Here is a 26,888-nt window from a genome sequence, read left to right as displayed (position 1 = left end):
CTTTGCATAATCTACAGCAATAATCTAAGCAATTTTGCTTAGTGTGTGGTCAACAAGATATTGTCTACAGTGAAAACTTCAAACATGCATATATTTTTTTTGCCTGTCATGTTTAAACTCTATAAATCTGCTGTATTTTATATGGATTTGTACATTTTATTGTACATTAACGTGTGTTTTTTTTTTTTGTTTTTTTTTTACAGTACTTTATTTTACCTCCTAAACTGGAGGAACGTTTTATAGATTTTGGCATCCTAAGTGCTTCAGAATCTAGCAGTCTTCTAATTGCCATCATGAATAGCAACCCTATAGAGGTAAGCCACCATAGCTAGTTTCCTTATTTGTAGTTCTTCCATTATTCACATTTTCCTTCCATCTACATAATTCATTTCAGTAAAAAAGGAAAGAAAAAAAGATTGATTTTAACCTTGTGACCCAAATTGTTTTCTACCTTTAGATTATAACTAGCAGGGCCTTCTTTCTCTCCTGTATCTGTCACTATTTAAATGCAATCTGCATGTTTGCTGTATACACCCTTCTTTTACTACTTTATAAATACTTGGTAATAAATATAGTAATCATAATCAAATGCCTTTAATAATGAAGTTAAGCACCCCTGAATGTTTCTGTTTTGCTTGTTTTCTTCAGTTAGCCATCAAGAGCTGGCTTGTTATTGGAGACAGTCTTTCTATAGATCTGCTCACTACAGAGAAAGGCAACAGAACCTCCATCATTGCAAGCCTTCCAGAGATTGAAAATGCCACAGTGTCAGACCGCACCTCAGTAAGTGCTTTGGGGGCATGTTTAATAAGCTTGAAAATAAATATCACTGGTGATGTCGTCCATCACAACCAGTCAGATCTTTGCTTTTGATTCATAACTTGTAGCGAATTGCTGATTGGTTGCTATGACCAGATAGTTATCTCCAGTCTTAATAAACATGCCCCTTAATGTTTGTTCTTGTTTCCCTAAATGTTTTCCATGTATAATTAGTATATGGCGTGTTGCCCTTATTGCCCTACTTCCCTGTTTCTGCCAGCATGCTTTACTATTTCATTATATGTTGAACAATTCTGGCATTTGTAGTCCAGCAACATCTTGGTCCCCAGGTATAAGAATCAGGGCCCTACTTCATGGTATATGTACAGTGGCTTGCAAAAGTATTCGGCCCCCTTGAACTTTTCCACATTTTGTCACATTACAGCCACAAACATGAATCAATTTTATTGGAATTCCACGTGAAAGACCAATACAAAGTGGTGTACACGTGAGAAGTGGAACGAAAATCATACATGATTCCAAACATTTTTACAAATAAATAACTGCAAAGTGGGGTGTGCGTAACTATTCAGCCCCCTGAGTCAATACTTTGTAGAACCATCATTTGCGGACATTACAGCTGCCAGGCTTTTAGGGTATGTCTATAGCAGCTTTGCACATCTACAGACTGAAATCCTTGCCCATTCTTCTTTGCAAAACAGCTCCAGCTCAGTCAGATTAGATGGACAGCGTTTGGGAACAGCAGTTTTCAGATCTTGCCACAGATTCTCCATTGGATTTAGATCTGGACTGTGACTGGGCCATTCTAACACATGGATATGTTTTGTTTTAAACCATTCCATTGTTGCCCTGGCTTTATGTTTAGGGTCGTTGTCCTGCTGGAAGGTGAACCTCCGCCCCAGTCTCAAGTCTTTTGCAGACTCCAAGAGGTTTTCTTCCAAGATTTCCCTGTATTTGGCTCCATCCATCTTCCCATCAACTCTGACCAGCTTCCCTGTCCCTGCTGAAGAGAAGCACCCCCAGAGCATGATGCTGCCACCACCATATTTGACAGTGGGGATGGTGTGTTCAGAGTGATGTGCAGTGTTAGTTTTCCGCCACACATAGCATTTTGCATTTTGGCCAAAAAGTTCCATTTTGGTCTCATCTGACCAGAGCACCTTCTTCCACATGTTTGCTGTGTCCCCCACATGGCTTGTGGCAAACTGCAAACGGGACTTCTTATGGTTTTCTGTTAACAATGGCTTTCTTCTTACCACTCTTCCATAAAGGCCAACTTTGTGCAGTGCACGACTAATAGTTGTCCTATGGACAGATTCCCCCACCTGAGCTGTAGATCTCTGCAGCTAGTCCAGAGTCACCATGGGCCTCTTGGCTGCATTTCTGATCAGCACTCTCCTTGTTCGGCCTGTGAGTTTAGGTGGACGGCCTTGTCTTGGTAGGTTTACAGTTGTGCCATACTCCTTCCATTTCTGAATGATCGCTTGAACAGTGCTCCGTGGGATGTTCAAGGCTTTGGAAATCTTTTTGTAGCCTAAGCCTGCTTTAAATTTCTCAATAACTTTATCCCTGACCTGTCTGGTGTGTTCTTTGGACTTTATGGTGTTGTTGCTCCCAATATTCTTTTAGACAACCTCTGAGGCCGTCACAGAGCAGCTGTACTTGTACTGACATTAGATTACACACAGGTGCACTCTATTTAGTCATTAGCACTCATCTGGCAATGTCTATGGGCAACTGACTGCACTCAGACCAAGGGGGGCTGAATAATTATGCACACCCCACTTTGCAGTTATTTATTTGTAAAAATGTTTGGAATCATGTATGATTTTCGTTCCACTTCTCACGTGTACACCACTTTGTATTGGTCTTTCACGTGGAATTCCAATAAAATTGATTCATGTTTGTAGCTGTAATATATGGTATACAAAGATAAAACACACATAAAATAACAGATAAGGAACAAATTGTCATTTGTGTTGGCATTTCGGGGAGATTAGTCGCCTGTGACAATGGAGTTTTGTCGCGGCGCAACTTAATGTATCTTCCCATGTCTCACAGCCCTAAAAATTATGAGCACAGTGAGGCAATCTTTGTGAACAGCTGGCAAATGACAAGTATTACACTGTTAATGCAATTTACTTTTCCTGTTTAGTTCATAATGTGTTTCTTGAGTTTCTGTGCCTCTCCCACTGGAGTTTTATTCTCTCTAGGTATGTTTTAAAGACCAGTACTAAGGGAACAATTTATTTATTTATTTTTTTACATTGACAATTTGACTCCTAAAACAGTGCAGCAGAAGCCAGCTGATTAACAGACTTGAGGATTAGTGGCTTCTGCTATATTATGAGTTAGAACCAGAGAACAGAAAAGGACACAAATAGTTCAGGGGTAGAAATCAGATACTCCAACTGAGCCTGTTGAATGCAGTACGTTTTTGTTGCTCTGTACACATTTTAGGACTCTGGCACACGGGGAGATTAGTCGTGTGCCAGAGCCCTTACGTGCACCCAGGCATGCTGTATTTTTGTTTAATGAGAGCTCCTCCATGCTCTGTATTTGTGTGTGTGTGTGTATATATATATATATATATATATATATATATATATATATATATATATATGTATATATATATATGTGTGTATATATATATATATATATATATATATATATATATATATATATATATATAGTAATTTATTGAGTAGACGAACTGACGTTTCGGCTGAACAGTTGAGAAAGGCAGAGGTGTTCAGCCGAAACGTCAGTTCGTCTACTCAATAAATTACTTTTTATTTTTGCACCTAAGTCCTGAGAGAGCGGCTTCTTTTTCTTCTTATCTCGTTTTCACTGTGAAGACTGCACCCAGGCGGATTTGTGATTTATACGTGAGTGCCAGTATTGCATTTTGACTTCTTATATATATATATATATATATATATGTATATATATATGTATATATATATGTATATATATATGTATATATATATATATATGTATATATATATATGTATATATGTATATATATATATATGTATATATATATATGTATATATATATATATATATATATATGTATATATATATATGTATATATATATATATATATATATGTATATATATATATGTATATATATATATATGTATATGTGTATATATATATATATGTATATGTATATATGTATATGTATATATATATATGTATATGTATATATATATATGTATATGTATATATATATATATATATATGTATATATATATATATATATATATGTATATATATATATATATATATATGTATATATATATATATATATATGTATATATATATATATATATATATGTATAATAAATATATATATATATATATATATATATATATATATATATATATATATATATATATATATATATATATATATATATATATATATATATATATATATAGCAAGACAATGAGCCGCACACGCAGGGACTTTGATAGAAAACAAAATTTTTTTTAATGAAAACGATCCAACGTTTCGAGCACCAACTGTGCTCTTCCTCAGGTTTGTCCCTGAGGAAGAGCACAGTTGGTGCTCGAAATGTTGGATCGTTTTCATTAAAAAAATGTTTGTTTTCTATCAAAGTCCCTGCGTGTGCGGCTCATTGTCTTGCTATATACATGGTTTTTACAAGCACCTGGGGCATTTGATTACTATTAGGGTGTGCTCTGTTCTTTTCTGTATGTGTATATATATATATATATATATATATATATATATATATATATATATAATATCTGTGTGTGTGTGTGTGTTTGTAAAATCTTTGACTCTTTTCTGCATGCACCTCTTCAGTAAGATTTTTATTGCTTTCAGGTTATATTAACTTCAGGTTATTATGCGGTGTTCCGTGTCTCTATTATTGCTAAAGATTTGGAAGGATCCTATGATGGAGGCATACAAATAACAACAGATTATGAGGTATGAATTTTAAGATCCAGTATAATATAATTTGCATTTAAAAAAGTATTTTCATCTCTCACTTCTGTACTGCAGTCTTTGCTGGTAGGAACTGGTGTTATTTTTTTTTTTTGGGTGTGTTGCCAGTAATTGATATCTAGTGAGCTTGCTGTTTGCTTCCACACCTCTTACCTCCCTCTTGCTCTCCTGTTGTCTAAAAATAGTTGAAAACTGAAACCATGGCGTGTTTCAGGGAATGAATGCAAGGGTGCAGTTTGCAGTGTTTTTGAACTGTATCGTGTTTGTTACAATTAACTTTATCCCATCATTCCATAAATGAAATAATTAATAACTTATTTTTAATTTTTTTTTATTTAAATGCCTGTAATATATGGGTTTTTTAAGTACATGTGCTGTTCAGCAATAAATCATTAGGAAAGAGGACAGGTACCTTTTTAAAGTAGTTCGTAATTTAAGGAAAAATCTTGATGGATCTGAGGTAAAACTATATAAAGCTCTAATTTTATTCAGTAGGGCATACTCACGCTGGACGCTCAGTACAGTTGAGTTGCTTTTTTATAGTAAAAAAAAAAAAAAAAACATGTAATTTACTGAATAGCAATAGACACTGTATGAGAACACACAGCATTTATTCAGTGCTGTTCTTTCCTTTTAGATACTAACTGTTCCTGTAAAGGCAGTGGTAGCTGTTGGCTCATTGACGTGCTCTCCAAAGCGCATAACTCTTCCACCTTCCTTCCCGGTAAGATAATTTTTTCAGCTACAAACGTTACCATTTTATAAAATTTCTTAAGATGTGGCTATTGTTTTTTTAAAATAACATTTACTATATGGCACACAAGGCGCAACCTCAGCTTCTCTCTATCTGTGCATTTTCTCTGCCTTTAGGGAAGCTGCCATTGCAATAACGAAATTGAGTAAAGGTGCCCATACACATTAAAATCTGCTCGTTTGGGGAGGTCGCAAAACAAGCAGATCTTCTCCCGATATACTCATCTAAGTTGCCACACGATCAAATTAAAATGGCAGGTACATGAGCCACCGGACCGCATCAACAAGCCAAAGGGGTTCAAACCTGCCATGCTAGCCCATTCGAAGACGTTACTTGCATTTAGAGAAACAATACTATGCTAGTATTTGAGATTGGATTTCCCACTAAATAAGACAGAATATCATTTTATAAAAAAAAATCTTTTGTGGTTCATATTGTATATGTAAGTTTAAAATATTTAAGCTAAATGGTATGTGTGGGAGTGCAATCTAATCAGAAAGAAAAGTTATTGGAGACATTAGGAAGTAAAACTAGCACACACATACCTAAAAAGTTTTGTTATGTTGACTCTATGATCCAGACCAATATCAATGTACTATACATATCAATTATCTCTTTGGTTGGGCAAGTTTGAAAATGTAATTGGCAAATCCAACATATTTGCCAGTGTACAGTGCATTGGCAGACAATGAAGTGAAGGGGAGCCAGAGCTCCTGGTTAGGTTCCATTGAGGGTCACCTTCTTAAATGTACTGTTATCATAGTTTATATCCATTTTGACTGGTTATTATCTGAAATTGCAGCTGCTTAACACAGTAATTAAATAGGCCCTAGCATTTATAAGCTTCTAAAATGCATTAATAGACTTTTGCAATAGGAGTTCCATGTCTCTAATTTCAAGTGCTCAGATACATATATGTAAGTCCTTTTCACAAATACATGTATGGGATCCCTCATTTGGAAACCTGATATTCAGAAATCCCTGAATTACGGGAAGGCCATCTCCCATAGAGTTTACAGTAGTCAAATAATTCAAATTTCTCCACTAATAAAGCAGTACCTTGTACTTCAGCACAACTAAGGTATAATTCATTTCGTACTGGAAGCAAAACAATCCTACTGGGTTTAATGTTTAAATGATTTTTTAGCAGACTTACAAATTACATAAAGACCCAGGCACCCTGGATAACAGGTTCCATACCTGTAAAACCACTCTGTGTAATATTTTGGCCATGGCACCTAGATTTCAAAGGTATGCATTCCTTAAAGAACTTGTTTGGGCAGTTCTGCACACTACGCCATGTCGAGTATATTTTTTTGTTACTGAGCTGGAAAAACAAGATGTCACACACACACACGTATGAAGAAACAGCTTATTCAGTGTCACATGCAAAACTTTAGTAAATGTAACACTTTTAACTGCATTGTATTTCAGAAAGAGACAACACAAGTCTAAATGTCATGCTATTTTTTTTTCCTACTGCAGGGAAAAGTAGTCCATCAGAGTTTAAATATAATGAGTTCCTTCTCACAGAAGGTGAAAATACAACAAATACGCTCCTTATCGGAGGATGTTAGATTTTTTTATAAGAGATTACGGAGCAATAAAGATGAATTAGAGCCTGGAAAGAAGTCAAAGGTAATCTTTAATTTTACACCTTTGTAAGTAAAACCCATAGAAACTTGTCCTTTTGATAGTCTAGTTCCATTTAATTGCTAGGGCAGAGTAAAAGGGAAGGGATCTTCCAATCATTGCCAAGTGGCCTAAATCCACGACAGCTGTAAACTGTACAAGGAGACTGCTAAGTACTTTTCTATTAACACTTCATTTGTTGGTGATTAAATTGTTTGGGTCACACTAACTGGTGAGTATCTCTAATAATTTATAGTGTAGTGGTAATCTGAACATTTCCCCAAAATGCTTTAATTTTGCACTGCTGTGCTCATTTCGCAATTTGCGAAATCAGTTTAGCTGAGGGGCTGATTCATCAAAGTACAAGTTTGAATCCAGAAATGGGTAATATTCGGATTAGATAAAATAATTTCTGATGATCACAAATATCACGAAAATGCTTATGAAAAAATCATATTAGTCACGATAATATCGTATTGGCGATCCGAAAGTCACAAAATCTTTGGATCTGAACAATCATAAATGGTGGGAAAACCTTTCTGACTTTGATCCTTCTATGCATGTTTTTGGAAGCCTCCTATAGGACTCAGTGGCACTCGGCAGCTCCAACCTGGCCAAAGTCACGATACCGAAGCTTGAATGAATCCAAAACTATTGCACTCAGCGCAACAAATACGATTTTGTCGCACAAATTGTCACGCTTTTTGTCGCAAGTTACGAAAAAGTAGAGCATATTAACGGAAAAGTCACAAAAAATACGCACAGTACGAAAACTTAAAAAAAAAAAAAAAAAGTAGTCGGAAGCAATCATACTTTGATAAATGAGCCCCTGAGTGTAAGCATAAATATTCACAATTTGAGAATGACATATTTAAATAGCTTTTATGGACATTCGCATTGCGATTACAACTTTGCAATTATGTTTGCACATTAAATGCAACAAAGAAAGTTCACCCAGCACACCCTTACCTCCTCCAACAATTCTTGCTTGGTGCACAGCCCACATTAAATGCACCAGTCTTGTCCAGTTTCTTAACTGCAGGGCAAATATGTTCACTGTGCAATTGATTCTGCGCTGTGTGAATTTTATAAATAACCCCCACTGTTTTGCAGGATCTGTTAACTATACTTGCTATGTTCAGAAATGCATTTTTTTTTGTTTTTATAGATAGCAAACATTTATTTTGATGCTGCTTTAAATTGTGGAGACCACTGCTATATTGGACTTCCTTTTTTATTTAAAAGTAAGTATTCCTTATAATTTCCGGTACATAAAAACAAGTATTTTTTGTCATCTGTTATTATAATCACTGCATAGCTTACATATGCACTGAATTGTTTGACTCCTGTTTGCTAGGCACCCCAATGTAAAATGTATAAGTCTGTCTGTACACTTGCATCCACAGTACATCCATACGCTTCTGGGCTTATCAGTTCTCGAGTTTGTAACTTTAAGTTTTTGTAATTTGAATAAACTTGCATTTCGTATGCTTGCTTAGTTATTAAGGGAAATTTGGTTGAATAAAAAACTTGAATATGTCAATGTTGGGAGTTTACAAACTCAAAAAAAATGGCTTGACTTTGTCTAGGACAGCTCCCATTGACTTCTACGTGAACTTGCAAACTTTTAGATGCCGAAGGTTTACATTAGAGTTTTCTGATTATTTCCCCTAAAGCACTGCTGTCCAACTTCTGTGGTACTTAAATCCATATGCTTCTCTTCCCCTGTGGATAGCACAGCAACCCCCAGCATATATGTCACACCTTAGGGAACATATAATGGCTATTTTCAAATGTTAACAAACTCCCAGAACAAACCCTGCCAGGTTCACCTCCCACAGGCAGCTTAGGGCAGGCAGAGTACAGCACACACAGGCAGGGTAGTGCAGCCAGAGTACGGCACACACAGGCAGGGTAGTGCAGGCAGAGTACGGCACACACAGGCAGGGTAGGGCAGGCAGAGTATGGCACACACAGGCAGGGTAGGGCAGGCAGAGTATGGCACACATAGGCAGGGTAGGGCAGGCAGAGTATGGCACACACAGGCAGGGTAGAGCAGGCAGAGTATGGCACACATAGGCAGGGTAGGGCAGGCAGAGTATGGCACACACAGGTAGAGTAGGGCAGGTAGAATATGACACACTCGGGCAGCTTAGGGCAGGCAGAGTACAGCACACACAGGCAGTACTCTGCCTGCCCTATGCTGCCTGTGTGTGCCATACTCTGCCTGCCCTACCCTGCTTGTGTGTGCCATACTCTGCTTTCCCTACCCTGCCTGTGTGTGCCATAATTTGCCTGCCCTACCCTGCCTGTGTGTGCCATACTCTGCCTGCCCTACCCTGCCTGTGTGTGCCATACTCTGCCTGCCCTATGCTGCCTGAGGTGTAAACAATGTGGGTGCTTACAGTCTGAGCCTGAAGTGTGAACAATGCAGGGACTAAAAGGTGTGAACAGTACTGGGGATTATATGTATAAACAATACAGGGGTTTACAGATTGAATCTACTAACAGGAGAGTGTGTTTGACTGTAATTTAATCCTTTGGCTGCTAGAGTGTTTGTTGATTTAGTGAAAGCTAACCCTAAGAACAGTAAGAGAAAGTGTGTGATACAGTTTGTGTATTGGGTTTCTATCGCCTGTTAATGATAGATGGTGGCAGGGAATAGTTATTTGGGGCGATGGTGTGTTTGGGGGTGCCTGATGGTAGTCCAACCTTTGTGAAAGGTGACTGAGTGGAACCCCTTGTTTCCCCATCCCGGTGTCATGTGCGTCTGAGAGTGGCGTGTTCCTGACACTGATTACTTACTGCTGTATACCAAAAGCAATTCCTTTCCTGATCTATAATGATACAATTTTTCACATGCAGGATACTTATTTACAGCTCCTGCACTTGCTTTGCAGATTTGACTTATTATAGTTTCAAATCTTCTTTACTTTAAACCTTACATTTGTATAGGAGTAAATACACATAGTAGTGTAGCTAGTTAGTATGTAAATACCCTGAAATCTATTCACTTATAATAAAGTTGATGGCTTCATGATGCACAATATGGCATACACAGTAAAACAAATCTGAAGACAATGCATAGCCTGAAAAACCCCACAAACTAAAAATGAGACAACTGTAGAGTTTTGACTGATGCTCCTTTTTGCTTAAAATACACATCCTTCTAAACATGTTTTTATTTTTTACTTGGCTCATTACATGTTAATAAAACTTACATGTTTTTACCTCCTAGGTGAATCTAAGGGACAACATTTAGCAATGCAAGAGGACTTGTGGGATTCTGACTGGGATTATTATGAGAATTTATACAAGAAGTGGTCAGAAATTCGTGAAAATTCTGATCATTTGTAAGTAAACCTTCAATTAGTTGAATGTATTTGCAGCCAGCACATTAATCATAGTAGTAGTAGTAGATGCCTCTTAAAGGATGTTAGCACTTTATTCTCAAAAAACGGAACTCAGGAATAGGTGCATAAGGCTAACAGCAGTGGTAAGGATTAATAGGTATCTTAGTGCAACAGTTCATTCGTATGACAAGTGTGCTGTTCCTGTTTATGCTGGGTGCAAAAGGACCCTGAAGCTACTGCCATGTCAGGAGGTGGCAGTAACTCCGGCATCAATTGGCACAGCAACATTCGATTTGGAACAGAGGCGCCAAGCATATCTATAGGGAAGTACAAGGAGCAGATTTTGACACAAGTACCATTAATGAAAGTGGTTTTACAGGCAACTATCTGTGGGGAAAGTTGCAGGGACCGCAGCTGCACTTGTGTACATACATGAAACCTGATGTCTATGAAGATTGTCATTCATCCAGGTCATGATATACAGTATCTAATAGAATTAAGTCTAAAACAACTGGACTTTTCTGAGTTTTTTTTCTTGAAAATGTTTCACCACTCATCCGAGTGGCTTTTTTCAGTTCAAGTGACTGGTAGGGAATTCCCCGGCATTTAAACCCTTGAGGGTAGTACAGTCCAGGGCCGGAACTAGGGGTAGGCAGAAGAGGCAGCTGCCTAGAGCGCAACGATTGGGGGGTGCCATGCAGGAGCCTCTCCTGCCTACCCCTAGTCCACGCTCATTTGTCATTGCCCCCCGTCGCTTGTTATTACGTGGCAGTGGCAATGACGAATCGCATGGGGTAAGGATGTCAAAGCGAAATTTTATGTTGTTGACAAGCGGTGTCGCAGACCCCCTCCTCTGTCAGGGATGGTTTTTCCAGGCTGGCATAAATGGCCTCTTTTACACCTCTTTCAAACCATCTGTCCTCTCGGTCCAAAATAAGCACGTCACTCTCCTCAAAAGAGTGTCCTTTTTCCTTGAGGTGTAGATAGACTGTGGAGTCTTGTCCTGAGGAGTTAGCCCTCCTTTGTTGGGCTATTCTCTTACCAGAGAATTGAGGTTGGTTTGTCTCCCCAATGTATAAGTCAGAGCACTCTTCACTACACTGGACAGCATAGACCACATTACTTTTCATGTGCTTTGGTGTAGGGTCTTTAGGGTGCACCAACTTCTGGGTTTGAAACACACAGGAATGCAATGTTTGTTGAAAATTCTCCTAAGTTTTTCTGATGTTCCAGCAACATATGGATGACTATGTTGCTTCACCTGCAATGTTCCTCCCTTCTGTGTGTTATTCTGGTCTTTTTGATTGTCTTTGATTTAGTTTTGATCAAAGCCCAGTCTGGGTACTTACATGTTTACAGATGTTTTTATTCCTTCTCTTTAACCTCTGCATTGGTGGCCACAGTTTCAGCCTGATGGTGTAGAGTCCTTATAACACACAGAAAAGGGGGTGTTCTGACCCTTTAAATAGGCGAATGCCCCACGGAAAAATGTCACCCGCAATAAATCTCTGCTACCGTGGGCGACTAATTTCTCCAAAATGCCTTTACACCAGCAACAATGTGAATCGCTGGGGGAAAGGCAAATGTGTTGCTTGGTTTTCAGAAGTCACCTGAAGTTGCCTGCAGGAGAAAAGTTTGTGTGACTTTGGAAAAACAAAGCAATACGTATGCATTTCCACCAGTGATTTACTTTTTTGCCCGGTGGCAAGGCATTTCTCTCCATGGAGCATTAGCCTTAAATAGATGAGGTTAAGAGTGTGGAGAGAAAGTAGTGGTTATTAGAGTTTTTAAAAGATTGAGAAGGAGAATATTGTGATGCATAGCTCAGTGGATTAAAAAAGGTAATCTAGTTTAGCTTTAGCTTGTTTAGGTGTGCGTCGCGTGGTTTTTGTTTGCTGCGGGAACTGATGCAGCCCACTGCCATGCCGTCCACGGCCTGGCGGTTGGGGACCCCTGATCTAAGGTACATTTAATTGAATGGGGTGGGGCATAAGGAGCAGTGCTGCCTAAAGGCCATGGCGCACAGGGTGATTTGAAACTTGCGAGGCAACTTTGGGTGACTTCAGGAAAAATAAGGTAATGCATATGTTTCCCCTTCAATGATTTACATTGTCAGGGGGAAAGCATTTTGGGTAGATTAGCCAGTGGTAGCACAGATTTATTGCGGACAACTAATCTCCCTGCGCGCCATTGCCCTTACAGTGCTAGCATTTTGGGCTTTATTACAAATTGCATAGTCTGCAAGGAGTTTGTTTTTCCTGTGTTTGCATCAGTTTCTTCGGAATACTCCGAAGAAATAAATAAAATTGTGTTTGCTTTTCCAGTAAAAATTGTTTAAGTCGACATTAAAGCCAAATTATTATATAAAAAAAAAGATAAGCAACCTGAGTACCCTCTTTGGAGGAACTGATATGATGTGGTATGGAAGGCCTTGACTTCAGTAGGTGGGAGAATCTTGTTGCGGCTACAGCAAGGACTGATATGCAGAAAAGCAGCAGAATTTAAACTTCTTAATATACTGTAAAAAGCTTAAGGAGCTGGTTTGTAAAAGGCCTTAGAGACACTCTGAGACCATCCTGTATACTCATGTGTAGTCTTTGATTAACTTTTATGCATAGTTCTTCACAGTATGTTGAATGGCATTGGGATTAATGCATTGCTCTTCATAACCATCCAAAAGATTTAGTATTTCCAGTGCTGAAAAGTATCTTTATTTATGCCTCCAGACTTGAAGCTGCGTTTGAGGTTGACACTGACCTCCAGAAAAATATCCTTTCAGATGTGAAAGCTGAACTTATGTGGCCTTCAGTTGTTAGTTCATCAAGATATATTCGCTTTCCATTGACGAATACCAACAGCTCAACAGTAAGTGTTAATGGAGCTGCTGCAGTTCACATCAGAAAGGCTTTCACAGCAAATTCCCTGTGTATCCAGAATTATATTATCTTTCAGAAAAAAATGAGTTTATTTGATGTAGAAGAAACTATATTTTTATTTTTATGCAATAGGTGGAAGAAATGTTTTTAGAAAATCCTTCTGATGCTCCAGTTTACATCCAGATCCTTCCACTGGCTCTCTATTCTAACAATTCATTCTTGTTAGAAAGAATAATAGACAGGTATGTTCACAGTACTTTCAGTTGACTACATAAGTGGCCAGATACACCGATCATTGGCCAGAACTGATGATTTTGCAGTTGCCAGAACAACCAGATCTTGCAGGTGCCTATTTGGCCACAGATAACTTTGACTGAAATTGTTAAAGTTTTTTGCCTGTGCTGTATATTTAAACACTTTTTGCCTATTTATCGTATTAGCTTGCCTTATATGGTTGCATGGTCTGAGCACTGTATCTGATGATATGATATCCCACAGCACATTTAGCAAGCCCACAGAGTCTGCTGCTTAGTAATGGCAATGCACTGTTCAGAATCAAATTGGGCTTTATACTGTGTGTAGAGTAAGAAAAACTGAAATAACTGATATGCCTAAAATATTAATGTTACCAATTAGATATTTGATTCATGTTTAGTTACTACCATGTCCATTCTGTTTACCTGCAATAGCTACCCTCTATTAATCTGTGATTATGTTGGAATTAGTTACTAAGGCGCCAACTGCAAAACTCAAAAGTTTACCCACAGCAGAAGACAGGAACTAGCTTTTGCTTAGTGTGGGACACTTTTTTTTTTTTTTACTGTTTTACTGCACCACACACAATTTTCACATTTCTTTTGAGTTTAATCTTTAAAAATGTTTAATCGCCACTGTTTATTGAATCCTGCACTCTGCCCAACATCATTTGGGATTGTGGATCACCTACACTTTGATATTTGTCTTTGTAATGCAGTACCACACTAAGATATGTATATGTATATATATATATATATATATAGACACATATTGCACATACATCATTTATCTGTCATGTCATTTCTTTAACCTCTTTATTTTGTGTTTGTAAGTAAAAACTAACTTTCTATTTTCCCCCAGATTTAACATTAGTAAGTCAGTTGATATAGACCTGAAAACCCTTGAATTCCAAGTCTTCAGAAATAATGTAAGTATTTAGGGAGTATTTAAATGAGGGTTTAATTTGCAGTGCTGTGCATTAGGGCATGTTTCTTTTGTATTTGTTTGTCCATGTCTGCCTGTTAGGGTGAGTTTTATTCATGAGTGAATTGTATAAGGAACTACCTGTGTTAAGGCATTTTTCATATTCTCCCATATAGGGTGGAGGAAGATGCATGCTTGGAGAGATGTTTGTCTGTTTTTTTTAAGATACAGGTGGAATCCATTATACAGACACCTGTTATCCAGAAAGTTCCAGTTACGGGAAAGCCATATGCTTTAATTTTTTAATTAAAAAAAAAAATTCAAAATTTGAAACTTTCCTTGTTTCTCTCTAATAATAAGACAGTGCTTTGTACTTGATCCCAACTAAGATATAATTAATCCTTAATTCAGGCAAAACAATCCTATTGGGATTAATAAATGTTTAAGTGATGTTTTAGTAGAATTAAGGTATGGTGATTCAAATTACAGAAAGACCTCTTATCCAGGAAAACCCCAAGTCCTGAGCATTCTGATAACAGGTCCCAAACGCGTACCATGATGCATTTTCTGTTAATTTAGTGGCACATGGGGCATTTTGACCAGTGATGCCTTCCAGTAGAAAACAGCTGCAGTGATGTCTGTTCCAATACTTTTCTAGAGTGTTTTTTTTCCCCCTTAGGATTAAAGTGAAACACAATGCACTTTTTATCTGTTGTATATACTTCTATACTGTAAGGTAATTGATCTGTATTTTTTTTGAACCTTGCAAGGTAAACCCTGTGCAGAGCAGTCACAGCTTTGTGGAGGGCTCCTCACGCCACTCCGTACTGAACCTTGTTTTAAAGTCTGGGGAGAAACAAAATGTGAAATTAAAATTCACTCCAGTTCAGAATCAAACGGTATCCTCTTTACTTATTGTTAGGTAAGTATACTTTCTTGTAAGGAATAATCATTAATGATTAGAACTCACTGGGACAGAAACAGAGAATGGCAGCTGATAGACATGAAAGACATGTACAGACATAAATCTTTATAGATAGACTCTTGTTTAAAAATGAAGTATATTCTTTGTGCGTGTGTATTTCCTCCACCTTAGGGGGAAGCTTTTTATCTTTTAGTTATTTTTGCCTTTTGTTTGAGCAGTGAAAAATCTCCAGAGAAAGCTGTAACTACTAGAAATCTTCACTAACACTGACCAATTTTGCACCAGTTCACTAACACAGAAATAAGTCAAATGCACTTTTTAAACCTGCAGAAAGATGATTGGTGGTTTGTTGCAATGGTTGTTATGCACTGTTCATCAATAATCTCTACACTGGGGCTCCTTTATAAACAGTGTGCTTGGGCAGATACCCATAGGAACCAATCTGTGATATTTTTTTTCAGTTATCTGCAAGTAGAACAGTGAAAGCCAAATTTGATTGTTTGCCATGGATTACTGCCCAGGTGCAGATTTGCCCAGTTGGTAAATAAGCCTCATTTAAAATTAATATCTACTTGTACAATTCTTTCTAGTCAAAAATGCCAAGCAAAATATATTTGTCTCCCTATTAAGGATCCTTCTTGCTGCAGCTATACATATGGCAAATATATAGTATTCATTGCGGCTGAAAATGCCACATTTCTGCTGGGCTGCTGCACCCCTGCTCTCATCTTGCAGGGGGATTAAGGTGGTGGCCAGAAAATGTGAAAACAGTGGCATCTTGTGCCACCTAAAGCCTCAAGTAAGAAGTATATATGTGCAATAAATGAATTTGAGTATTGGACAAAACTTTCCCCCCAAAAACAAATTCATTTTTCTGACAAGTGTTTTATATCTGATAATAAGAATCTGCCGCCAGTCACAATTCATGACTTGTGTTGTACAACTCTGATGCTAAGACATTAGTAAAAGTTACATTATACTAGAGCACAATAACTGCTCTTATCATTGTAGGCATCACTTGACCTAGAGAGAGAGATTAAATTTTCCATGTGCAGCCTAGTGAAAATATTAAGGCAACATTTATATTTGGCTATACGATTGTATGCAAACTTGCCATTTTTATTTTGAAATGTTTCTAATATACTGTAATATAAAAGAACAGCTTGGTTTTTTTTAGGATAGTTCTAGTATATAAAGCATATGAATACACTTTTTGACAATGGCACAACAGTAAGGTGATGGCATGCCCTTGTTTAGAATAATAAAAGATTTTGTAGAATCAGCAGTTTTGTACTATATTGACCATTTTTTTTCCAAAACAATTTTCTGTAAACAAACTAAACTGCAATGTTTTCTGTTATTTTCCAGAAATAATTTAACTGTAATTGATGTGATTATGGTTGAAGGGCAGGGAGCAAAGGAAAACCTTAAGGTTGCGGGAAAACCCCCAGGCCCTGGAAGCTCATTGCGCTTTAAAATCACAGAAGCTTTTCTGAAAGACTGCACAGACAGTAAGTGTTCTCTTGGATCAGATCCATTGTCCAAAAACCTGTTATCCAGAAAGCTCCAAATTACGAAAAAGGTCATCTCCCATAGATTCCATTTTGATCAATTTTTTTCAAAATGATTATCTTTTTCTCTGTAATAATAAAACAGAAGCTTGTACTTGATCACAACTAAGATATAGTTACTCCTTATTTGAGGCAGAACAATCCTATTGGTTTATTTTTGTTGGCTTTAGCTTCTACATTCTGTAACTTTGCACAATTCTAGAAGGCAAAGCTGTGTCCTGTCAGTTATGGCATGTAAAGGAAGGTGCCCCAACCAATATGGCTGACTGCCCTTACAGTAACAAATGTTAAGCCAGAGTATGTTCCCTTAATGTCTTTTATTTTTGTTCTGTATTGCAGACTGAATATAGTAACATTTGATATAGGCTAAAAAAAAGCCTTTATATATTAATGGATAGATACTTTATATGCTTATTAACAATGTGTTTGATCTGTACCCTAGCAACCTACCCCTCCTCTTACAATGTGATTTAATTCTTTAAAAAAGTGACCACCTAAATTACATTATACACATAATATAAACAGATATATCTAGTTGCAATAGCTATGAAGTGTTTAGTTAAACTATCTATTTGTCTTTTGCATGTGTCCATTTATTACAGAATGTATTTTCTGTTCATGTAGTGATGTGAGAATTTGCTTTAGCATCTATAGCCGGATAGACAAATTTAAATACATTAGACCTGTTTTTCTCCCTTGGATAGAAATTAAACACAGAGAACCAAACTTCACAATGAAAAGGACATTTAAACTTGAAAACACAGGACAGCTTGACGTGACTGTTAAATCCATGGAAATCAGTGGATATTCCTGTGAAGGATATGGATTCAAGATTTTGAATTGCAATGAATTTGCACTAGGTCCTAATGCCTCAAGGGAGGTTACCATATTGTAAGTATTCTTTGCAATCATCTGTATTTATATATATGTGCACCACGGTTTTTTTTTTAAGGTATATTTCTGTCCATACTGCGTGGATATCTAACAACATGGTTACTTAATTAATTTGAGTTGGAAAAAAGACAAAAGTTCCTCAAGTTCAACCTCTCCAAATGACCATCATTGCATATATGTACAAATATATATACAGAGCTATCTATACACATAGTAACATAGTAAGTTGGGTTGAAAAAAGTTCAACCATAATGCCTATATATAACCTGCCTAACTACTAGTTGATCCAGAGGAAGGCAAAAAACCCCATCTGAAGCCTCTCTAATTTGCCGCAGAGGGGAAAAAATTCCTTCCTGACTCCAAGATGGCAATCGGACTAGTCCCTGGATCAACTTGTACTAAGAGCTATCTCCCATAACCGTGTATTCCCTCACTTGCTAAGAATCCATCCAGCCCCTTCTTAAAGTTATATAATGTATCAGCCAGTACGACTGATTCGGGGGGGGAATTCCACAACTTCACAGCTCTCACTGTAAAAAATCCTTTCCGAATATTTAAATGGAACCTCCCTTCCTCTAAACGGAGTGGGTGCCCTCGTGTCCGTTGGAAGGACCTACTGGTAAATAAAACATTAGAAAGGTTATTATATGATCCCTTTATATATTTATACATAGTTATCATGTCACCTCTTAAGCGCCTCTTCTCCAGTGTAAACAGACCCAACTTGGCCAGTCTTTCTTCATAACTGAGACTTTCCATACCCTTTACCAGCTTAGTTGCCCTTCTCTGGACCCTCTCTAACTCAATAATGTCCCGTTTGAGCACTGGAGACCAGAACTGAACAGCATATTCTAGATGGGGCCTTACCAGCGCTCTGTAAAGGGGAAGAATAACCCCCTCCTCCCGTGAATCTATACCCCTTTTAATACAGCTCAAAACCTTGTTTGCCCTTGTAGCTGCTGCCTGGCATTGCTTGCTACAGCCAAGTTTATTATCTACAAGGACTCCAAGGTCCTTCTCCATTATGGATTTGCCTAGTGCAGTCCCATTAAGGGTATACGGGGCTTGCATATTTTTACATCCCAGGTGCATGACCTTACATTTATCCACATTAAATCTCATCTGCCACTTAGCTGCCCAGATTGCCAGTTGGTCAAGATCCTGCTGCAGGGATGTCACATCCTGGATAGAATTGACTGGTCTGCAGAGTTTTGTGTCATCTGCAAACACTGATACATTACTCATAATACCCTCCCCTAAGTCATTTATGAACAAATTAAACAAAAGTAGACCCAGTACAGAACCCTGAGGGACCCCACTGAGGACCTTATTCCAAGTAGAGAATGTGCCATTAACAACCACCCTCTGTATCCGATCCTGTAGCCAGTTTTCTATCCATGTGCAAACGACTTCACTAAGACCAATAGACCTTAGCTACACTTAGATTTAAAAAAAAAAAAAAAAAAAAAAAAATATATATATATATATATATATATATATATATATATAATCAGTCCTGATGGTGTCTGCACTCCAAGGCTTTAGTATTCTGTGGGGTGCACAGCCAAAATCTGAATATTTAGCATGAAATAATCCATGGCCGGCACACCCTTAAAGGGTGTGCCGGCCATGGATTATTTCATGCTCTATATATATATATATATATATATATATATATATATATATATATATATATATATATATATATATATATATATATATATATATATATATATCAATCCAAATGGTGTCCGCACTCCAAGGCTCAATATTCTGTGGGGTGCTTAGCCAAAATTATGTATGCATAGAAAATAATCATCTGTGGCCAGCACACCCTTCAATGTTTCATCAAAAATTTTTTTATTGCAGATATATTGTTAAAACCAACGTTTCGGTCCTTGTTAGGACCTTTCTCAAGGATAAAAAACAATAGTGCATCACATCTATATACCTGTGTACCCTAGCATGTGAAATTAGGTGCCCAATCCCCATTCTCTGACCATTATGTAATATCCCTAATCCCTAATATATATATCCTGATGATGGCCCCGTGGGGATTGAAACGTGTAGACAACATGTCTGAATAGAGAACTGAACTTTGAGATGCCTATGCTGTGAGTGCTTTCTAAAGGTGTGTGTGTGTATATATATATATATATATATAGAAAAAAAGCTAGTAAGCAGCACACCATTAGTTAAAAGTTGATACCTGGGTGCCTGTGCTCAAAAACAATATACAGGCTCGGATGACGGCACACACAGGGTTTGCATATGAAAGTCACTGGGTCAAATGAAAATTAATTGCATCAGAGGTTTATTAGTTCCAACGTTTCAGCTCCACACAGGAGCTTGACGAAAGCTCCTGTGTGGAGCTGAAACGTTGGAACTAATAAACCTCTGATGCAATTAATTTTCATTTGACCCAGTGACTTTCATATGCAAACCCTGTGTGTGCCGTCATCCGAGCCTGTATATATATATATATATATATAGCTGTAGAGAGAGTCCGCACTCACAGGTCTTAAGAAAATATAGAAGTTTTATTCAAATCAAGATGTTGATTTGAATAAAACTTCTATATTTTCTTAAGACCTGTGAGTGCGGACTCTCTCTACAGCTATTCCATCTATTATTTTGGGACTGCACCCAGGCTCCCTTGGACCTACTTATACGTGAGTGCCTGTCTTCTTGCAACATATATATATATATATGCATGCCTGCTAAGTAGCGCTTGTCCTGTGTAATTTCATTATTTGGTGCGTCCATGATTGGGCACTGCTCGTGCAAGTGACGCAATTCGCTCCAAATGATGATTGAGAGATCACATACTGTTACAGTGTTTCAAACACGCATGACTGTGTCCTTCAGGAGTTTATGTGGGCAATTCGATACTATTCTCCCTTGAGTCCTGCTGTTGTTGCTCTGTTTGTCCCTGATATGTTGTATGAAACTTATTCCCTAAACTTTAATGTTTAGATACTTCTTGCAACATTCTTTCACTTGATACATGTACACTTACACTTAACTGCAACACTTATAACACTATATATTCACCTATTTTCACTCCACTTCACTTTTTTGGCACCATTTTTGTGGAAGGGTACTTAAATTGTGTGTTTGTATTCAGTCTGTTGGTTTGTACCTGAAGAAGAGTACTGTTTGTACTCGAAACGTTGGAGTTTTTTTTCAATAAACTTTTTTTCTTTTGCACCAAGTCCCTAAGTGTGCGGTACTCTTTCTCTATATGTCTAACTAACTATAAATCTCTGTCTAGGAAATCATCCCAGCCACTCTTAAAGGCATTAACAGAATTTGCCATAACAACACTAGCAGTGTATTTCACAACCTTGCTGCCCTCACCATGAAGATACAATTTTGCTTTTTCAAGTAAAAGTTATTCCCTCAAGTATTATGCAGTGACCTCTGGGTCTTTGTTATTTTCTGTGTGAAAAAAAGATCCTCCGCTATCTGTCTATAATGTCCTCTAGTGTATTTGTAAAGAGTAATCATGTACTGTCACAAGCTCCTTTTCTCCAGGGTAGGCAACCTGAACCTTGACAGGCTTCCATCTTAGTTAGTATTGTTCCATTCTACTTACCAGTTTAGTTGCAGTCTCTGCACTCTCTCCAGCTCATTAATATTCTTCCTTGGGGCTGGGGCCCAAAACTGCACTGCATACTCAATGTGAGGCCTTACCAGCGGTCTATATAGAACCAAAATTATGTTTTCATCCTTTAAGGTTATGCCCCTTTTTTTATACAAGCCAGTATTGTATCTGCTTTAGTAGCTACTGGCTAACAATGCCTAGAGTTAGACAGCTTTATTTCCCAAAATCCCTAAAATCCTTTTCGAGGACCACAACATACTTCAGTTTGGTTTATAAATAGCATTTGTATGCCTTGCCTTTATCAACATTAAAGCTGACTTGCCCGTTTGCTGCTCAGTTTTTCAACTTTCTCAAATGTCTTTGCAAAGCAGCAACATCCTTCATGGAAAATACACAGTTTACCACAATTTAGTATTTTTAACAATAAAAGATAGTATTTACAATGCTCACCTCAACGTCATTAATAAACACATTTTTAAAAAGCAAAGGACCAAGGAGAAACCCCTGCGGTACTCCACTAACACTGGTCAAATTAAAAAATGTTCCATGTATTGCATGTAAAATCATGCTGGCATAAACTTATAGTATCGTGAAATGTATTGCAGTATCTTATCCCTTATTACCCCTCTAAAAGCTTTTGCACCACTAATGTTAAACTAATAGGCATATATTTTCAGGGTAAGAACAGAATCTCTGTTTCAATAAGGACAGATTTAATTGTGCTAAACTCTTTTAGTACCCTGGGGTGAACATCATCAAATCCTAGAACTTTTACATGTTCTAGTCTTTCTCCTGAGTCAACCAGCTTTTATTAGTTACATTCATAGAACTGGGTCTGTTCTAAAGGAAGCCTTCATTAGCAGGCTCCTCATTTGTGTCAGCCAATAGTTATCTTCTTCTGATACTGATTCTCTCACCCCCTTTTTGCATTTTTTTTTTTTTTTTTTACTATTTACATATTTAAAAAATAATTTTGGATTTATTTTGCTCCTCACTGCAATGTCCTTTTCATTCACTATTTTAGCTTGTACTGTTGCTTTTTTGCATTCTTTATTGACCTTTTTGTACCTAATTACATTTTTGGCTGACCTAGGTAACGTAAATGCCTTAAAGACATTGCATTTTACTTCTGTCTCTAAGCCTCTGAGTCTCTCCCAGTTAATATGTTGCAGAGATGCGTTTTTATTGCCAAAGTTAGTGTGTTTAAAATGTAGTGTCTTAGTAATTTCCTTGTTGTCTCTGCAACATAATCGTAAGGTAGATCATATTATATCATTATTGTCTAAATGCGCACCCACACTAGTGATGGAGATACACAACAGACTGTGTTCTTCACAGAAACATGTCTTCTTATGTGTGCTCGCATAGGTTAGCAGATCTTTATGTTCTGACACTTTTTTTTTATTCTGGTCCTTTTAAGGTTTACACCAGATTTCACCTCCTCACGAGTGATCCGTGAACTTAGAATTGTAACAGAAGGTGGTTCTGAGTTTGTTTTTATATTAAATGCGTCCCTTCCATATCACATGCTAGCTACATGCGCAGAAGCACTTCCACGACCCAACTGGGAACTGGCACTTTATGTCATCATCTCAGGGATAATGAGGCACGTATCTCTGTTTTAGCTTGTTTTTGCAAATATAAAGTGAGTATGAGCCATAAAATTGAAACTCTACATATTTTGTATGAAATATAACCTATATGTATATATTTGCATTTTGATATACATAATTTCAATTTGAGACATCATTGCTAACATTTAGAAAACTCCTTACGGCTGCTTTACCAAACATTGCCAGTTACTTTTCAGCTATTATCTTTTCCTGAAACATAAAACCCTGTTTCTCCTTCCCTAAACCTGAATCCTTATGATAAACCATTCTGCTCCTTCCATAAATCTTTAAACCCCTGCTCCTTGTTCTCAACACTTGAAGCACACTTTTCTTTGTCAATACTCTTTCCCTAAGCTTTAAACTATCTGTAAAACTTTACAAAAAAAACCTATACCTATATGCACCCTCCTTCCCTAAACCTTCTAGGAATCCCCTTGGTGAATAAACACACACCTTTTAAGGCTAATGTCAAAAAGGGAGATTAGTTGCCTGTGGTTAAATCTCTGCTACTGTGGGCAACTACTCTTCTTTAAATGCATTTTCACTGGCAATACAGTGAATTGCCAGTGGAAAGGCATACATGCCATTTTGTTTTTCACAAAGTCACACAAAGTTTTCTCCTTGCTGGCGCTAAAGCATTTTGGGGTGATCAGTCATCCGCTGTTACTTTATTATATATCGACAACAACTTTATTACCTAGTAAATTAAGTTCACTAACTCACAAAAATAAAATTGTAACTTTTTTTCCCCTTTTTTTGTCCCCTGCAGTTTGCTGTTTCTATTAGTAATTGTTACAGCTTACTTAGAAGCTCAAGGGATATGGGAACCGTTTAAAAGGCGGCTTTCCTTTGAATCCGCACACCCTTCCATTGTTTTTGGACGACCCTTTGACCTCAGAAGAATTGTGGGCATTTCATCAGAAAGCAGGCAAGTTACTTTGTTAATTGGGGATTTGCAAATAATTTATTGTTATCTATATAGTGCCAATGCATATATCAAGTACAGTCTCTGTCCAGCTTATAATCTAAGGTACTGTAGTAGAGTGAGAAAGGGAATGTAGTTGTTTTACTTTTTGTTTTTTCAAGGGGTAATTTCATTCATGCAGTTTGAAATAAGGAAAAGGTGCATGAAAAAAAAATTAAATATATCTCAAAATGTAGCAAGAAGGCATGCTCTCAGTTCTGCCACAGGAAATTAAAGGAGAACTAAAAAAGCAGAACAGAAATATTGTTGGCTTCTGTACCAGCCCAAGGCAACAACAGATGAAGATCTGCGCCTCCAAAGATGCCCCAGTACCTCCCCATCTTCTTTTCTGCTGATTCCCTGCACATGCTCTGTGCTGCTGTCAGTTACCTGAGCTTAGTGACCTACACAATATACTGTATATACAAGCGTCACAATATAAGGCTGATTAGTAAATAATACAGATTACTAGTAGGGACAGCTCTGAAACCAATGTAATTTGCCTCAGAATTGAATAATAAGACCTGTAGTATCAGCTTATATGACAGACAAACCTCATTTTCTGCTTGATTATTTGCAACAAACCCTAAGCTTAGCTTCTCAACAGCTGCCCAGAGTAAACTGAGCATGTGCAGTGTCACTGACACTTCTAACAGATTCCAAGATGGGGAGCTCCTGTGCGCAACTTTGAGGGCCTGAATCATTACAACTATAGAGATGCTGAACCTTTAGGCTGGTGCAATAAGTTCAGTATATAAAACATGTAATTTATACCCATATTCATTTTTAGGGTTTAGTTCTCCCTTAAGAATTCTTTTTGCAGTACTCATACCCCTAAGGCTGTAGACACTGAGAAGTCACAAAAAAGGAAGACTTTACAGCACTGGCAACCCTATGGCAACAAACTATACTGTTTGCCTTTGGGTAACAATAAAATGGAGTGTTCTTGGTTATGTTTGGAACTGACCAGTTTTTGCTGGAGATTAGGATTTACATTTTGTTTACATCTTCAGTAATATATTTCTTGTACTGTTTTAGCTTTAATTCCGTTGGATCAGACTCCAATCACAGTTCTAACAGAGGGCTATACACAGGGAGTACCTCCACGAGGACTGGCGCAGGTAATCAGAAGCCATGCAACCCAGTATCCAACCTGCAGAACAGTAGGAGTGCTCCTGACGCAGAACTCAGTCGGCCAAAGAACAGCTCAAATATAGCAAGCAAATTATCTTCACAAGCAGCTGTTGCACAACCAAGTAGTAAAGCCCCTTCCCCGCAAACAGACTCAAATACAGTTGTTCAAAACCAAGCTTTAACCAGGCGCACCAGGGGCACAAGACTGAGTCAGAATCAAGTGTCACAGGAACAGCTTCCATCTACACCATCACCAGCAGTGCCTCCACCCCAAGCAGAACAGCAAGCAGAAATCTCACAGCCGGTGACCAGTAATACTTCCCATCCAGAGTACTTTCGGGCTAGCAGCAGTAATGCCCGGCATAGCTCAGATGATTCTGATATAACTAATCTTATAGAAGCTATGGATAAAGACTTTGATCAGTCTGAAATCACACATTCAGATGTGTTTACAGAACAGCCCCCATCTCCAGTGCTTAAAAATAAAGGTAAATAGTATCATGAGAATTTTGTCTGTTTGTAAGACAGTGTAGATGTAAAATGTAAAGGCATAGTTTTTGCACCTATAGAACATTTCTTTACTTCATGGTTGCCTTTATGAGTGAAGTTGATTTATTGTTTGGAGAATTTTTCATTAAAAAGGATATAAAGAATATATTTTTAGACTGCTAAATGGGAAATTCATTGTTATGTATAAAGTATACCTGATGATGTACAGGCAGACAGTGCCATAGTAGTTGCTCCAGTATCTGTAGGTTTGTTAAAATATTTTTATGCTATAAGGAATCTGCATGCAAGGAAGTGTGCATCATGACTTGAGAATGGCCACATAGAGTTAAAAGAAAAGGGAGCTACAGTATTAAACTGGAAATTGTATAAAAAGAAAATACAGTAAAACCTCAATTTTACATTCACACTTTAAGTTTTCTCCATTGTACACCATTTTTTGTGGTTCCATCAATATATGCATAATGTTTTCCCCTGCAAAAAGTAAAATGAGGACTGAAATTACAAGAAATCACTAGAAAAAAATAAAATCATTGTTTCTGGATATTGGACTATTTAAATAAGGCAACAGAACACTTTTTACATTTTTCAAAGCCCCATTGGAAACCCACCTTTGGTCTATTGGTGTGCAAGTCATTCATACACAATTTCAAGAATATCTAGGATAGGACATACGTTTTCATCCCAGATCCCACCTTAATTGCCCTTTAGGCTGGGCTTTGATAAAGTATATTTGTAAGAGAAAATAGTTCTCTATCCCACATAGTACCTTAATTGACATTCAGTTTGAGACTTGCTACTGAACTGCTGAACTGCTACCAGAACTGTCTAACTTTTCTGTTCATGGATCATAAGTTGCCTTTAACTGAATTACATTGGGATGACTTTTGGATTCACTTGATTTTGGAGGCACTTCTTATTTGTTATGCCAAATAGCCTTTAGCCATATCCATTTATATCTGATCTGTGAATTAATTTCTCTTGACTTACCAAGTTGGGTAGAGTGGCAGACAGCTATAAAAAATCATTTCTGTTTTCTATTTAATTAACTCTAATAACATTTATCTAACATTAACTTTGTGAAATGCACAGTTATTGGCGCATTCATATGCTCTGG

The 26,888-nt window shown here is 37.4% G+C and overlaps 1 protein-coding gene across 4 annotated transcripts in view; it reads left to right on the top strand.

Annotated features, from left to right (window-relative positions):
• tmem131 (transmembrane protein 131) overlaps positions 1 to 26,888 on the top strand; it is a 109,509-nt gene that overhangs the window by 72,502 nt on the left and 10,119 nt on the right. For all 4 annotated transcript variants that reach the window (XM_031895745.1, XM_031895744.1, XM_031895746.1 and 1 more), the window contains 16 exon segments: positions 204 to 314; positions 649 to 783; positions 4,640 to 4,744; positions 5,400 to 5,486; positions 7,002 to 7,154; positions 8,317 to 8,392; positions 10,387 to 10,501; positions 13,228 to 13,366; positions 13,510 to 13,619; positions 14,494 to 14,560; positions 15,327 to 15,478; positions 16,850 to 16,992; positions 17,757 to 17,943; positions 22,974 to 23,159; positions 23,936 to 24,094; positions 25,169 to 25,752. In XM_031895745.1, coding sequence (XP_031751605.1) covers positions 204 to 314; positions 649 to 783; positions 4,640 to 4,744; positions 5,400 to 5,486; positions 7,002 to 7,154; positions 8,317 to 8,392; positions 10,387 to 10,501; positions 13,228 to 13,366; positions 13,510 to 13,619; positions 14,494 to 14,560; positions 15,327 to 15,478; positions 16,850 to 16,992; positions 17,757 to 17,943; positions 22,974 to 23,159; positions 23,936 to 24,094; positions 25,169 to 25,752 — 2,509 coding nt within the window.

Source organism: Xenopus tropicalis, chromosome 2, assembly GCF_000004195.4.
Source record: "Xenopus tropicalis strain Nigerian chromosome 2, UCB_Xtro_10.0, whole genome shotgun sequence".
Taxonomy (NCBI): Eukaryota; Metazoa; Chordata; class Amphibia; order Anura; family Pipidae; genus Xenopus; species Xenopus tropicalis.
This window is presented reverse-complemented; position numbering and strand designations above follow the sequence as displayed.